Raw genomic sequence first — 15,186 nt, 5'->3', positions numbered from 1 at the left:
AAAAAGAATGAATCGCCAGAATAGTGACAGCAGTGAAGTTTGGGAATAAGCCGTGAGGTTGTGACATTTCCAGCACATAGACTATGTTATATACATGGCTGTTACAGTTACACAAAAAAGTGACGATTTTCTGTATTTTTCTGCATGTGCCGCCACAACACATGAAGTGTAAAGATAACAAGAGTGAAGAAAGGTGGCGAGAGAGAAAGAGGAAGACTACGAGGGGAAATATGTGTCCATAGATAGATAGATGGGTCCTTATACTGGGAGGTAGCTGTAGTGGGGTTACTAACAGGAAGTCCACAAACATGGCTGCCACCATCATCACCGTCCTTCTTGTGTATCTCCACTTCTGAGAACCTCCAGAAACATTTACATATGTATTCCTGTAAGGTCTCAAGAGAAATCAGCTGCTCAAGAAAGAGGCCTGCAAACATTTTACTTAGAGGAAAGAAGATAGATATAAGCAAGAAGATATAATACTTACCTACATCCCTAGGGCTGTACGACGACATATGATGTGCAACACGTGTCGCTTATTACATCTAAGTCACATGACCAAAATATTTGGTCGCAACACAACTCTGCTCGCTATCTATGTGTGAAGTCACAGTACGACATTTATCTACGTCATGCATGACCATGATTCACTTATGAATAAAACTATTATTATGTGTATTATCCAACAATAATAGGATTGCCTGGTAATCTGGCAATAGTCTGGGGTATGGCCGCACTTGGCAGATGCTCTGCAGATTTTCTGCATGACAATTCCATTTGGAAAATCCTCAGCAAAAACAAAGAGATGTGAGAAATCTCATTCAAACACTGCAGAAATGTACAAAATTGATGACATTTTGGGGGTAGCTATCTTGCCTGACAGGGAATCTGTCACTAGGTTTATGCTGCTTTAAATGAGGGCAGCATAAACTAGTGACAGAAATGCTAAATAGATCGGTGTATGACTTACATCATTCTGTTCAGTCGTTCTCCTAATATGCAGGAGAATAGGATTCTTGCCACACCCCTCCCTCCAGCTGCTGATTGACAGCTGACTGCCTATACACAACATGGATAGACAACTGCCAATCAGCAGCTGGTGGGCGGAGTTTTCTGCTTCTCATGAATATCCAGGACTACTGAGCTCATGCACATAATGGAGAGGACTACTTATTGTCCATGTTATTCAGGAGGATATCTCTGGATCAGCTGCACAGAACAATGTAAGTGATACATCATCGTCTCTGTCACTAGTTTATGCTACTCTTATATAGGGCTCCAAAAAACTTCTGACAGAGTCTCTTTATCAGCAAGCCACATGGACATGGACATAGACAATGGCAGGAGCTGTCCTACTCACATGAATGGGAAAGGTTATTGGGAATATTCCACATTTATGAGGTTGGGAAAGACTGAGCTGTGAGATTCATCTATTGTGTCCTCTATCCACTGATGTTACCTTTTACTGTAATTCTGTACTCACTTTCCAGCAGCCTCCTCCTTATCATCACACTCAGAACAGAAAGTCTCAGCTTAGCTTTAGGCTTAGTGGTCAGAATGGAGACTGCAATATTTCAGGATTATTTTATAATATAGATAGTAATACTAGAAAGAACATCACCAAAACGTGCAATTCACATTAAAACAAAGACTCGATGGAGATTTTCTGTGGTAACTCACCCTAACTCACTCTCTACATCACTTTTTGAGAATCTCTACTTTTCATCCTTTCCTAACATATTATCCTCCCATACAAATGTTTGTCATGTTAAGGCCGACCTAGATGGTGGTCATCCTCCCAAGGAAGCCGCATAGCTGGAATAACTTGGAATAAATGGAAAATATAAGGCCCATCCACATTGAAGTGATTGTAACTTACCTGTGAGTCCTTATTTTCAGGGGGTGAATCGTCACTAGTGGTATCTGGGGAATCCATAGTTGCACAGTAACTACTTTGGGCCTAGTCCTGCCCAGTCAGTCAGTTGGCTGTCACTGTGTAGCTGTCACTCATAATAACCCACTTTACTGCTCGATGTTCATTCCCCGTCATACAGTGAAGTCTTCAGGACCCCTCAGAATAGGCGCAGACCCCACCCTCCATGATAGCCGTGCACTTTCTGCTCACCACTCTCTTACTTCTGCTCCTCTCTCCTCTAAGGCTTCTAATCATTCTACAGTTTCAAAGAGGAAACCACAAATTTATCTGCTGTGAGGAAGTGAAACAGTCTGTATATGATATATCAGACTGACTGGGGCATGATGGGAAGGAGAGAGGCCCCCACATCTACTGCTTTAAACCTCTCAATGGTCAACCAAAAACTAAAAACATGAAACAAATGGAGAAAGCAGATGTATAACTAAGATCACACCCAATTATATTATATTGCTAGGTCACATGAGGTTCCTGAATGATAGAATACACAAAGTAGACATAGCCTTATCTACTTAGTCTATGGTAAAATGGAAGCTGAGTAGGTGTATAAGTGGTGTACTCTTCCCAGTCTGACACAGTGCTCTCTGCTGCCACCTACATCCATGACAGGAACTGTCCAGAGCAGCGGAGGTTTTCTATGGGGATTAGCTACTGGTCTGGACAAATAGAGTGATTCTAGGTTTTTTTTTTAGAACAAATACATTGCATAAATATCGGCAAAACTGTATGCAAAGAGGCTGTAGGGAGTCATGTAGGTGGGTCCTCAGGGTGGGTGTGGAACAGCGTTGCACTGGCCCACCAGAGGAGCGGAGAATCCTCCGGTGGGCCCCTAGCTTTAGAACCTGCATTAACGCTGACTGACATGTCGTTTCTCACTGGTTCTTCATTGGTGGGCTCCAGATATCCCAATCCGACACTGGTGTGGAATGACAACCCATTTCCATTCACTTCAATGGAACTGAGCTGCAGAACCCACACCCAATGAGTGGTGCTGTTTTTCAAAGAAGGTGGCCATGTTTTTCTAAGCCTGGATAACCAATTTAGAGGGAAAGTATCAGCAGATTAAAAGCATCTATAGAATCTCCCTATAGTGCATGGGCCGCTGAAAATGATTGTTTCCCACCTTCATCCTCTGTGCTATTTTCATGCTATTAAGAGTTTAATCTTAATTTGTAATCAATATCAACAGAGAAGGCTGGCCAGGGGCAGTGGCAGTCCCGCCCCCAGTGTACCAATACACCTAATTAGCATAAAGATTACACTCCTACTAGCATGGAAACGGCACCGAGGATGAAGGTAAGAAACTCACCTTCACCCTTCGCGCCCTGTGCGCTATAGGGAGATACCAGCAGGTTAGAACTTGATAACAGTTTCCCTTTAATTTTTACAGCTGAGGTCTCATCTTGGCCTTAGTAGCATTTTTGTATAGTATGATGTTACATGACCTCTCACGTTGGATCTAAGGACTGACCAATTTCTGGTATATGGCTAATTTGACCATATGACCTTTAATGACCCCCGATATGAATATAGAGATTGTTCAGCTCTTCATATACTGTAGGTGCTGGGTGTATACTACAGCATTGATAAATAGCAATAATGGCATGTAAAGAGCGACTTCACAGGTGCCCCATTTATCAGGGGTCCGATCAGCACTACTGCAACACACTTGTAGTGTACAAATCATTTACTATGGCAGCTGGAGGCCTTCTAAAGACCCTGTGCCTGCCATGACAGATCAGCCAATACAACCTGCCATAAGCAGTCTGTACTAGGAGATTGCCAATTGCTTTATGTTACTGAACTGAATAGAGGAATTACCAAAAGGGTCCCTTCCCCCCAACAAGACTTCCTGCTATGCAGCTATCGGCTAAGACTGACCCAACGGAAGTCAATAGGATCTCTTGGGATCCAGCAGCATTCAGTGTCAGTTGTTATATGGGGCGTCCAACTCTATTTTGTGAAGCCAAATGGAGTCTGTGCCAGAAGCCCGAACAGAGCCCTGTTGCAAGCGTGAGCCTAACCTTAGAAAAGTTGGTGAAGTAGTCTAGAGTCATGACCATTAGATTCCATCTGTTTACTAACCTAACAATGAAGTACTAGATGATATCCCGCCACCATATAAGAGGAAGTATGGCAGGTCTCACAGTCATTTTAGAGGAGCATACCTAGGTTAAAGTTCATGCCGTTATTGATCTGTGCTGCATTGTGTGTTTGAAGGCAAAGGTTGCAGGATGAAAATTGTAACCCTTTATTATTTATTATTATTTTTTTATATATATAATGTAACAAAAAATCTGCAATCCTGGCGCTTTTTTCCCTCTTTTCGTGTTCTCCATTTGCGATGACGATTGTTATATTTTAATAGAGCGGACAATTACGCACGCTAAGGTATATAATATGTTTATTTATTTATTTTTATATGTTTTATTTATATAATGGGAAAGGGGGGTGATTTTTACTTTTATTAGGGGAGGGGCTTTGGGGTACTTTTAAAACAGTTTTTTTTTTTTTTACACATTTTAAGTGTGCATTTTAAGTAATAGATTGCATACACTGTACAATGCTATGCCATAGGCATGGCACTGATCAGTGTAATGGGCGCTCTGCTTATTGAGCCTGCCTGAGGCGATCAGACCGTAAGGAGGAAGGTAAGAGACCTCCGGCGGTCTGTTAAAAGGATCAGGACCCCCCCATCACACTGCGGGGGTCCCGATCGGTAGGTGACAGCGGACTGCCGTGGTCGCGCTGGCGTTTAAGGGGTTAATGGCAGGCTGCAGCGCGATTGCTGCAGCCTGTCATTAACAGTATGAACGTAGGTTAGTAGTGATGTGAATCAGCTCACCCAACAGAGATTGCCGTGTTGCTCCAGGTGATAGAAGGAAGGTGGGTGGGGTGCACGAGTCCTGGCGTGTGCTAGACGCTGGATTCAAGAGAATAGTAGAAAGGTTGCAAGTAGGCCGGCACTCCCAGGGCAAAAAAGGATGAAGTTAAAACATAACTTTTAATTATAAAAATAACTTAAAACCAACGCGTTTCGCGCTACCGCGCTTAATGGTATATGACCATGATTAGGCGCGGTAGCGCGAAACGCGTTGGTTTTAAGTTATTTTTATAATTAAAAGTTATGTTTTAACTTCATCCTTTTTTGCCCTGGGAGTGCCGGCCTACTTGCAACCTTTCTGTCATTAACAGTGAGAGTCGGGCTGCTCACTGCAGCCGGCCCCCACCTGCTATGAAGCACGCTCCGCTCCGGAGCGTGCTTTTTATTAGCACAAACACCCAGGACATAGAGTTACGCCCTGGGTCGTCTGGTCACAGACTTTCAGGGCGTAACTGTACGCCAAGGGTCGTGTAGGGGTTAAAGGGGTAGTTCACAAAAAAAAAAAATCTTTTAAATCAACTGGTGCTAGAAAGTACCACAGATTTGTAATTCACTTCTATTAAAGGTTAATCAGTTAACTCTCTCTCCACACACAACTCCCCAGGTGGCTACAAATGCTGACAGGCAGAGAGCTGTGACTAGTCACAGCCTGGACACTGCCCAGATGAGTAGTCACAGCCTGGACAATACCCAGATGACTAGTCACAGCTCAGACACTGCCCAGATGACTAGTCATAGCTTGGACACTGCCCAGATAACTAGTCACAGCCTGGACACTGCCCAGATAACTAGTCACAGCCTGAACACTGCCCAGATGACTAGTCACAGCTCGGACACTGCCCAGATGACTAGTCACAGCTCGGACACTGCCCAGATGAGTAGTCACAGCCTGGAAAATACCCAGATGACTAGTCACAGCTCAGACACTGCCCAGATGACTAGTCACAGCCTGGACACTGCCCAGATAACTAGTCACAGCCTGGACACTGCCCAGATAACTAGTCCCAGCCTGGACACTGCCCAGATGACTAGTCACAGCTCGGACACTGCCCAGATGACTAGTCACAGCTCGGACACTGCCCAGATGACTAGTCACAGCTCTCCCCCTGCAACGTGCGCCGGAATAAAAGAACGTTTTCTCATATATACCCTAATGGAAGAACACACACAATGGTAAGGAAACACATTAGCAGCTCTATTAGGAGCTGCCAATAGCGTGATAGGAAAAATACTCCTGATTGGTTTCCTTTAATTAAAAAAAAAAATCTTTAGATGACTTCTTCAAAAGTAGTCGGTCAAGGTGCTTACATACAATTAAATTGGAATATCACTTTAGAGGAGCATCTTGTAATACCTAATTTTCCCTGTGGAGGTGCTATAAAGAAACTCTCTACAGCTGTAAGATAGTGATCCCAGCATTGTGGTCATCTTGGTCATATTGTAGAGTATCTTGTAATATTTCAATTGGACAATCCCTTTTTATTCACCTCTAAGGCTTCTTTTCACACGTTCAGTAGTTCTGATTGCGGACAGACTATGGACCAATTAGTTTAAATGGTCCAATTCACTCGTCTGTACATGTAACAAGGCCATGATCCAAAACGCAAAAAATGTCCAGTTCCTAGTACAGACTGACAGTCGCGGCTTGGGATTGCAGCCATCCGTAGAGCTGTCTGTAGCTATGAGTCCATGGCTACGGACAGCCCCATTCAACGAATAAATGTAGCCTAAATTTTTACCCCTTTTGGCACAACGTTCTATACAATGCTTTCCTTTTTCTTTTACTGTTGTGTTGTTCTCTATTTAATTTTATAGCTGCACAGATAATATTGTGCTGGTTATCCTTAGAAAAAAGGAACAATTTATCTCTACCCCACTGGCAGGCATGTGACTTACTGGGAATGCGTGATCAGAAAAGGACCCATCATACAGTATAATAGTTTTTGGAGTTGTAATTAGAGTTTTTAGATTTTCCATTTTACTACCTATATTATAAAAGAATTATGAAACTTAAGCTGTTTTCATTCTGTTTGATGCTCAGTGCTCAACCTCCCCCTCCCAGTAGAATGACCTCTACAGGTCACAGAGCATGCCTAGAAAACTCTTCCATAAAAGTGAATAGGGTCAGCTCCAGTCTATTATGCTTATGTCCATGGGGTTTACTGTGAAACATATCTCTACACGCTGTTAAAAGCAACTCGGGCACATAAATAAATTAGAGAGAAGAACATGTTTCAGTACCTCTAATCAGTTACAAAGGTGATACATTCCCTTCGACAGCTGTGTAAAACGCTGTTCACAACTGTAATGTGACTTCCGTTTGCAGCATAAGCCACAATGCTCTGCTCACTCCGGTGTTTGACAGATACCATGCTGCAGAAGATAGCCAATGGCTGCATATGTCTATCCTTGGGAGCTCTATAGATAATAAATGGAGTGTTGGCATGCATGAGCAACCAGCCACTCCATCCAGCGGGAATATCATAGGAATCTTTCTCAAGATACAGGGGGGGGGGGGGGAGGGGATTTCGCCTTTAAGCCTAGGGCTATGTTAAAATTTGCATTGTGAGCCAGAGTTCTGCAGAGTGATGGATAACAGTGGGGCCATCTCCATGAGCTCAATGGACTTATAATGAAGTGTCTGCAATTTTGACAGCAAGAGTAGGGCTGCGTGACTTCAGAGCTAATACTGGCTAACATACAGCATGTGAACCCAGCCTAAGGGCCCTATTATGATTTGGCCGATTATCAGTCTGTGTAATAGAGACAATGACCAGCTGATGAAACGATCATTGACTGATCATTTCTTTAGCCCCTGACCTAAAATCGCCGGGGGAAACACATTGCATGTGTAATAGGGATGCATGTCTGACGATTGAAGAAGCTGTTAGTACATTACCTGTCCACGCTCCCGGTCTTCTCCTGCGCTCTACATGTTTGCCGAAACGCGGTTGCAGCTTCAGAGCCGGTCTCTGAGCTGATAGGCCGCTCAGCCAACCACTGGCCGTAGTGGCCCCGGCCAGTGATTGGCTGAGTGGCCGGTCAGCTCAAACACGCCACTCTGAAGCTTCAACGCAGGATCGGGAAGCATGCAGAAGAAGACTGGGAGTGTGGACAGGTAGTGTACTAACTGTTTGGGCAAGGGCTCCACAGACATTGCTAATGATGTCTGTGCAGCCCTTGCCTGTGTAATAAGACCTTTAGTCAATAGCAGTGGGTCTAAAAAAAAAAACAGAGAAGAGCAAACCTTTCCACTATACATTTTATCTATATACGTTCCACTCCTGACTTACAGCTATTAAATCCAGCCATGTAAAAGCAGCGGGTGATGTAAGTTTCCACCATGCATTGCACTATGTTTACTGGAAACCAGACGAATTCTGAATATAGATTCAGTTGTAGAGGAAAAAGTAAAATAAGCACATATGTACAATAAGGAGAAAGTAAAATAAGCACATATATAAGTAAAGCAAAGAATTTATACAGATACAACATAGATTTTAGCTGTGGTGTAAATTGTGGGTTTTATCATTCAATGGGTTTAGTCCAGATCTTCTTGCCCGTAACCCATATGAATGACTCCTGGTACCATCAGAGCAGACAAGGTCTCGTCTTACCTTCACCCAGCGCTATGAGTGATACATCCAATTATCATCCAGCCGCACTGTTAGGGTCCAGTAAGTACAGATGTTCTCATCCTCATGGACTGTAGGGTGGATTGCCTTCAGCTCTCTCTTCCATATATCTAGGAGGAATCATGGAACAATGTTCATGTCAAGATAACCGATGGCTGAGAGGTGAGAGACCTTCCCGAGAATGGGCTAATGGAGAAATGAAAGTGGCTCTACAGCGCATAGGATATTGCATGTCACTAGTGTCATTACACAACAGGTTGAACATTTCTCGAGCCGGTTGTGACATGTGAAGACTGATGGGTCTTAGGTAACATGTATATCCCAAGGATACTCCGAAAGAGCTTGAGGTTATGTCTACATTATATACACAAAGTTTCTTGACATCAGGTGTAGCAACAAGCAGGTAGCACTGATGGACTTCCATGCCCCGGAGGAGAATGGCGGAGCCAGAAGGTTGTTGATACATATTGATCAGACAAAAGATGGCTGCCGCTTTCCATTGCTGGGTGACAAACGTCAAGATATTTCTGAGGCTCCTTTAGGGAGGTGCAGACAAAGGTTGTCGCCTTTTAAAAGATTCATATTATGTATAGCCCTATTGTCTAACCTGTCATTTGAGAACATACAATGGCTCTTCTCAACTAGAGCCCATTGGGGTGGCTTGCTCGCCAATAAACACAAATAATATTTGTAGTCATGACTAGCTTCAGTTATCTTGTCCCATCTTGTATGTTGTACTATGCATAATACACAGATTTAGACAATTTGTGAACAATTCCAAAAATTCTATGCAAGCTTAGCTTCCGGTTTCAGTATTCTTAAAATGCATTTCCTCCCAAATCAAAAAACTTATACTGTATTAGTGAAATAGAAAATGCAATATAAGTCAAAGGACGTCCATTATATTTGTTTTGTTGACCAACATTTTTATGGAGTATGGAGGCCCATCATGACTGGGTGGCTGTAGGGATCAATGATAGGGCAGGGGGTTCAAGAAGACCTAAAGTCCAAGTTAAGGGGACCCCTTCTCAGAAACGTAGTGGCTGGTGCTTCCCAAAGAATTCTGCGGGAAATTGTATTTAAGCAATTTGTTGCTTTACCTATTTATACTTTGTAGCCCTTTTAGAATAAGTTTACATATATACATATTTCATGTGCAATATAATATACACACAATAGATAGGAGATAGATAGATAGATAGATAGATAGATAGATAGATAGATAGATAGATAGATAGGAGATAGATAGGAGATAGATAGATAACAGATGATAGATAGATAGATAGATAGATAGATAGATAGATAGATAGATAGATAGATAGATAATGATAGATAGGAGATAGATAGATATATAGATAATGATAGATAGATAGATAGATAGATAGATAGGAGATAGATAGATAGATAGATAGATAATGATAGATAGATAGATAGATAGATAGATAGATAGATAGGAGATAGATAGGAGATAGATAGATAGATAGATAGATAGGATAGATAGGATAGATAGGATAGATAGGAGATAGATAGATAGATAGATAGGAGATAGATAGATAGATAGATAGGAGATAGATAGATAGATAGATAGATAGATAGATAGATAGATAGATAGAAGATAGATAGATAGATCCACTGTATGTATTGCTTCGTGTATTTATTTTTATTGGTTTTTAATATTGTCCTTTTTTGTGATTCAATAAAATATTATTTAGCAAATTTTTTTAGTAATTATTCATCCAGCATGAAGTAGTTGTAGGGTATATAATTATTTAGGGGCTTATGGACATATTATTTTGAGGGTCTGTTGTAGGTGTTGTATATTATTAGTTGAAAACATTTAGATATGCCTGAAATATATATATTCCTATTGGTTACATGAGTCTAACAAGAGAAATGTCCTCCTCAGTACATACTATAAAAACATACAGGAAACCCCACGCATTAGGAAAACAGAGTGACACAATAGATCTATTAGGCAGAAGAGGAGGAGGGCGACTTCCTCAGAACAGTATATAGATGTTACTGTAAGTAATGGATGGGGCTTTTCCACCCACTCTGCAGACGCTTTATTAATTAATTATTACTTTTTTAAGGTGAAGTTTTTATTTTCCACATTTTATTTAAGAATATTCAGTGCTTTTTTTTTTTTGTCTGATTTTGAATTTTAAGGCCATGTTCACACAGTGTATATTTTCATAAAAGTACGGTTGTTGTTGCAGATTGCGGCTGTGATTAAAACGAAAATATACGTTACGTTGCTGTCTATAGAATCCTGGCTGGAGTGGATACACATAGTATACACTCCAGCCAGGGCCGATTCTAGCTTTTGTGCTGCCTGAGGCAAAAATTTAAATGGCGCCCCCCCCCCCCCAATCCTAGAATCAATTGTTTATCAACTATTCCCATGTGAATACCGCAGCTATCAGTAAACTTACTATTTTTTCAATGTGTATTATGATGTTAGGCTGGACCTCATAACACACCTCAGCTGCTGCAGAACCTCATAAGACTCTTACTTTATACCAGGCATAATATTTAAGCTGAAATTGTTGTACTACAAGTTCCAGCACAGAGAGGCTGAGGGCTGAATCCAGACAAGCTGTGCGCTTCACTACTAACTAGTCTGCACAGCATGGCAGCTTGCCACTCCACACTATTTAACAGTATAGTGTGGTATAGGGCAGTGTAGTGTACAGAGTATATATTGCAGCACATGTGGATGCATATTGTAGTATATTAGTGGAGGGGGTGGTAAATAGTAACATGTGTGGATATATATGTACACTGGGGGCGATAGATAGATAGATAGATAGATAGATAGATAGATAGATAGATAGATAGGAGATAGATAGATAGATAGATAGATAGATAGATAGATAGATAGATAGATAGGAGATAGATAGGAGATAGATAGATAGATAGATAGATAGATAGATAGATAGGAGATAGATAGATAGATAGATAGATAGATAGATAGATAGATAGGAGATAGATAGATAGATAGATAGATAGATGATAGATAGATAGATAGATGATAGATAGATAGATAGATAGATAGGAGATAGATAGATAGATAGATAGATAGATAGATAGATAGATAGATAGATAGATAGGAGATAGATAGATAGATAGATAGATAGGAGATAGATAGATAGATAGATAGATAGGAGATAGATAGATAGATAGATAGATAGATAGATAGATAGATGATAGATAGATAGATAGATAGATAGATAGGAGATAGATAGATAGATAGATAGATAGATAGATAGATAGATGATAGATAGATAGATAGATAGATAGATAGATAGATAGATAGGAGATAGATAGATAGATAGATAGATGATAGATAGGAGATAGATAGATAGATAGATAGATAGATAGATAGATAGATAGATAGGAGATAGATAGATAGGAGATAGATAGATAGATAGGAGATAGATAGATAGGAGATAGATAGATAGATAGATAGATAGATAGATAGATAGATAGATAGGAGATAGATAGATAGATAGATAGATAGATAGATAGATAGATAGATAGATAGGAGATAGATAGATAGATAGATAGATAGATAGATAGGAGATAGATAGGATAGATAGGAGACAGATATGAGATAGATAGATAGATAGATAGATAGATAGATAGATAAAATAAAAGAGGTGATAGAGATATTAATACAGACAGACAGTGAGCACAAGTTTTCTTACTCAAAAGCCAGGGGTAGACATGGAGGGAGACAGAAGGTCCTGGAGGCTGCCCAGGGAGGTTGAAGAGGTAGGAGGAGGCACACAGGCCGTGCACAGGTCACAGGTCCTCCACCACAGGGAAGCACCTCTTGTGAAGATTAACCCTAAAGCTGCCTCACACATACAGACTTCCCAGCACAAAGTTTAGCAGCAGCAGGATAACCTCATCTCCTTCTCCTCCACCTACACTGGGACACAGGCCTGACAGTGACAGGAGGAGAAAGCACCCCCCCTCCCCCTACTCACACAACGGGACTCCTCTATCCACTGCTCTCTTCCCCTATACTGTAAGCCAGCACAGGGCTAAGGCCCCTCTCCCAGGCCAAGTGACAACAGAGCCATACAGCAGACAGGTAAAGATCAGACTGGGGTTTTTATCTTGGCTGGGGGAGGGGTCTCGAGCCTGTGAGTGCCTGCTTACAGTACAGGGCAAGTCCGACACTGTATGGGGCCGGACAGGGACTGAGCAATGTTAGGGGGCCGGGGCTGCTGTCATGTCAGTGAAGTAAAACTTTACTAAAATGACAGTGGCAGAGAAGATTCTGCCGCCCCCTGCAGGATGACAGGAGCTGCCGCCTGAGGCAGAAGCCTCAGTCTGCCTCATGGCAGGAGCGGGCCTGACTCCAGCCAGGATCCCTAGCGGCGCCGCGTGAAATTGACATGTCAGTTTTCTGCTGCTGTTATTTATTGAATAGCGGCCACAGAAAACCCTTTTAGTGTTCACAGTGGAGCGAATGGCTCCGGCCGCACACTCCATTGTGTGCAGTGGGGAGTTCTGATGCAGGCGCGCACGGATGCACCCGCATCAGAACTCAGAAGCCAGCCGGGAAGATCTTTTCTGAGGCCGGCGGGAGGCTGTAAACCAGGGACGGGGAACCTTGGCTCTCCAGCTGTTGCAAAACTACAATTTTCATCATGCCTGGACAGCCAAAGGTCCCCCATCCCTGCTGTAAAGTAAGTTCTGCCTATGATGATAAGGAGGAGACGGCTGTAAAGTGATCTGTAGGGGTTACCTGGCCTAGAAATGCATTAGAAGACAACTAATTGCAAATCTTTTCCCTTAGGAATTCCAAATATTACAGCCATCCAAGGGAAACCCAAAGACCCATCTAGCTTATAGGCAAATAGTAGTCCTATAAATGCCAAGTGAGAGTGGGGGAACGGGTTTTGTAAATGTGGTCTGCAGAATGTAGTAGTGCATGCTTTGTACATTCTTATATATCGAAAAGACTATCCACGACATATGGGCCTGTGACACAAAGGGGCACTGATATTTTCATATCAATACCAGTCTTTTACACAGAGAGATTTATCTGACAGATTATTTAAGCCAAAGCCAGGAATGGATTTGAAAAGAGGAAAAATCTCAGTCTTTCCTCTATGACCGTTTTCTTTTTATAGTGGTTTTTTTTGGCTTTGGCTTCAATAATCTGTCAGATAAATCTGTCTCTATAAAAGGACCCTTAAAGGAAAATTGTGGCCATTTTAAAAATCCAGCAGCCGGCAGGGGCAAATTTGATAACAAGTACAAACTTATCTCTTACTGTGCCCGTGGTGAATGGTGGGACTGCCCTTGGCACTCCCACCGGGCTCCAAGATCCCCAGCGCTGCCACATCATGACCCGGCTGATGGACTGGCCGCTCAGCCAGTTGGTAACTGGGGTGGGATGCCACTTCAGGCACTGATTGGCTGAGCAGCCAGTCCATCAGCCAGGACAGGCATTCCCCCAGCAACACCTCCCTCCTGCCCCTGAGTTGTAACTTCTGGCGGGGTCCTGAGGCCGGTCCCACCCCCCGCTCACCACGGACACGGAGAGAGGTATGTTCGTACTTGTTATCAAATTCCCCCCTCCCCCTGCCGGCTGCTAGATTTTCAAAATGGCTGGACTTCTCCGTTTCAGGACTTTTTACACGGGTCGATTATTTTGAAACAAATCGTTAAATCATTCAAACTTAATCGATAATCCTCTAGTGTAAATGCGGCAACGATCAAACTGCAAATGAAAAATCATTCGTATGTCATAAATCGCATCTTACTCGTTCCCAAGTCTTTCATCGTTCACAGTATATGGATGTGAACGCAATCACCAATATTCACAGACTATATACAAACGCAACTGCGATCGCATGAACGACTTTTCCTAGCGATTTATCTTCTCGTCTAAATGCCTATTGTTTGAAAGAAAAAATCATCACTTGTCATACGCTAAACAAGCGATTAAGCGATTCATCTGTGTGTGAAAAAGGACCTTAAAGGCCCTATTACACACCCAGATTATCGAAGCCAAAGCCAGGAATGGATTTGAAAAGAGGAGAAATCTCAGTCTTTCCTGTTCCCTGTGTATAGTCTGTTTCTGGCTTTGGCTTCAATGATCTGTCACTGTAACAGGGCCTTTACGTATACTTAAATGCTGGCTAGTCTCTGGTCGTTGTGTTTCTCTCTTGCTTGTCAGAGTGAGTATCTCTTCATCTGAGTGCATGACACAGGAGATAAAGATTTCCCGTCATTTGATGGCTTTGTACCGGGCCCGTATCTTCAGATCTTATACATTGCAACTGTAACCCCAATAACATTGCACACATATTGCTCACACAGATGCCGCAGAGCTGACTTTATTAATCACCAACACTTTAATTCATCCAAACGCAGAAAGTTTCCACAAGTTTCATGATTCAGCTCTGCTACATCCGTCCTATAGACTATGCAGTTGATCTAGATGTAAGTACGTTATGTAATACTAGTCATAGTGAGACACGCAGTAATATGTGTATCTAGCTGTACCCGTCGCTTCCTGGAAAATAGACACGTTAACTGTAAAAAAAGAGAATAAACTTCTTACGTACCTGGTACTTGGCGAGGAATTTGGCTTTGTTGCAGCTTACGGACTGACGTGGACTTTGGCCTTTACTGGGGACAGATCACACACGGACACATTTACTTAGCTGGAGCGAGCCTGACTCTTTCACACAGTATACGGCTATGGG

At 42.2% G+C, this 15,186-nt stretch overlaps 1 protein-coding gene across 2 annotated transcripts in view; it reads right to left on the bottom strand.

Moving 5' to 3' along the window:
• The window catches only part of UNC13D (unc-13 homolog D), a 49,793-nt gene extending 37,519 nt beyond the window's left edge, over positions 1 to 12,274 (bottom strand). Inside the window, exons 1-2 of one of the 2 annotated variants that reach the window (XM_069953380.1) lie at positions 12,163 to 12,274; positions 8,435 to 8,562 (exon numbers count right to left, since the gene is read on the bottom strand). Coding sequence is in view for 1 of the 2 variants with exons in the window: in XM_069953379.1 (XP_069809480.1) it covers positions 1,880 to 1,936 (57 nt within the window). In the remaining variant the exon portion in view is untranslated. Of the gene's footprint in view, positions 1 to 1,879; positions 2,114 to 8,434; positions 8,563 to 12,162 lie in introns of those variants that run through there. The other variant, XM_069953379.1, reaches the window with a different exon arrangement.
• Positions 12,275 to 15,186: the final 2,912 nt, after the last annotated feature.

The sequence above is a fragment of the Dendropsophus ebraccatus genome, chromosome 14 (assembly GCF_027789765.1).
Source record: "Dendropsophus ebraccatus isolate aDenEbr1 chromosome 14, aDenEbr1.pat, whole genome shotgun sequence".
In the NCBI taxonomy this organism is placed as follows: domain Eukaryota; kingdom Metazoa; phylum Chordata; class Amphibia; order Anura; family Hylidae; genus Dendropsophus; species Dendropsophus ebraccatus.
This window is presented reverse-complemented; position numbering and strand designations above follow the sequence as displayed.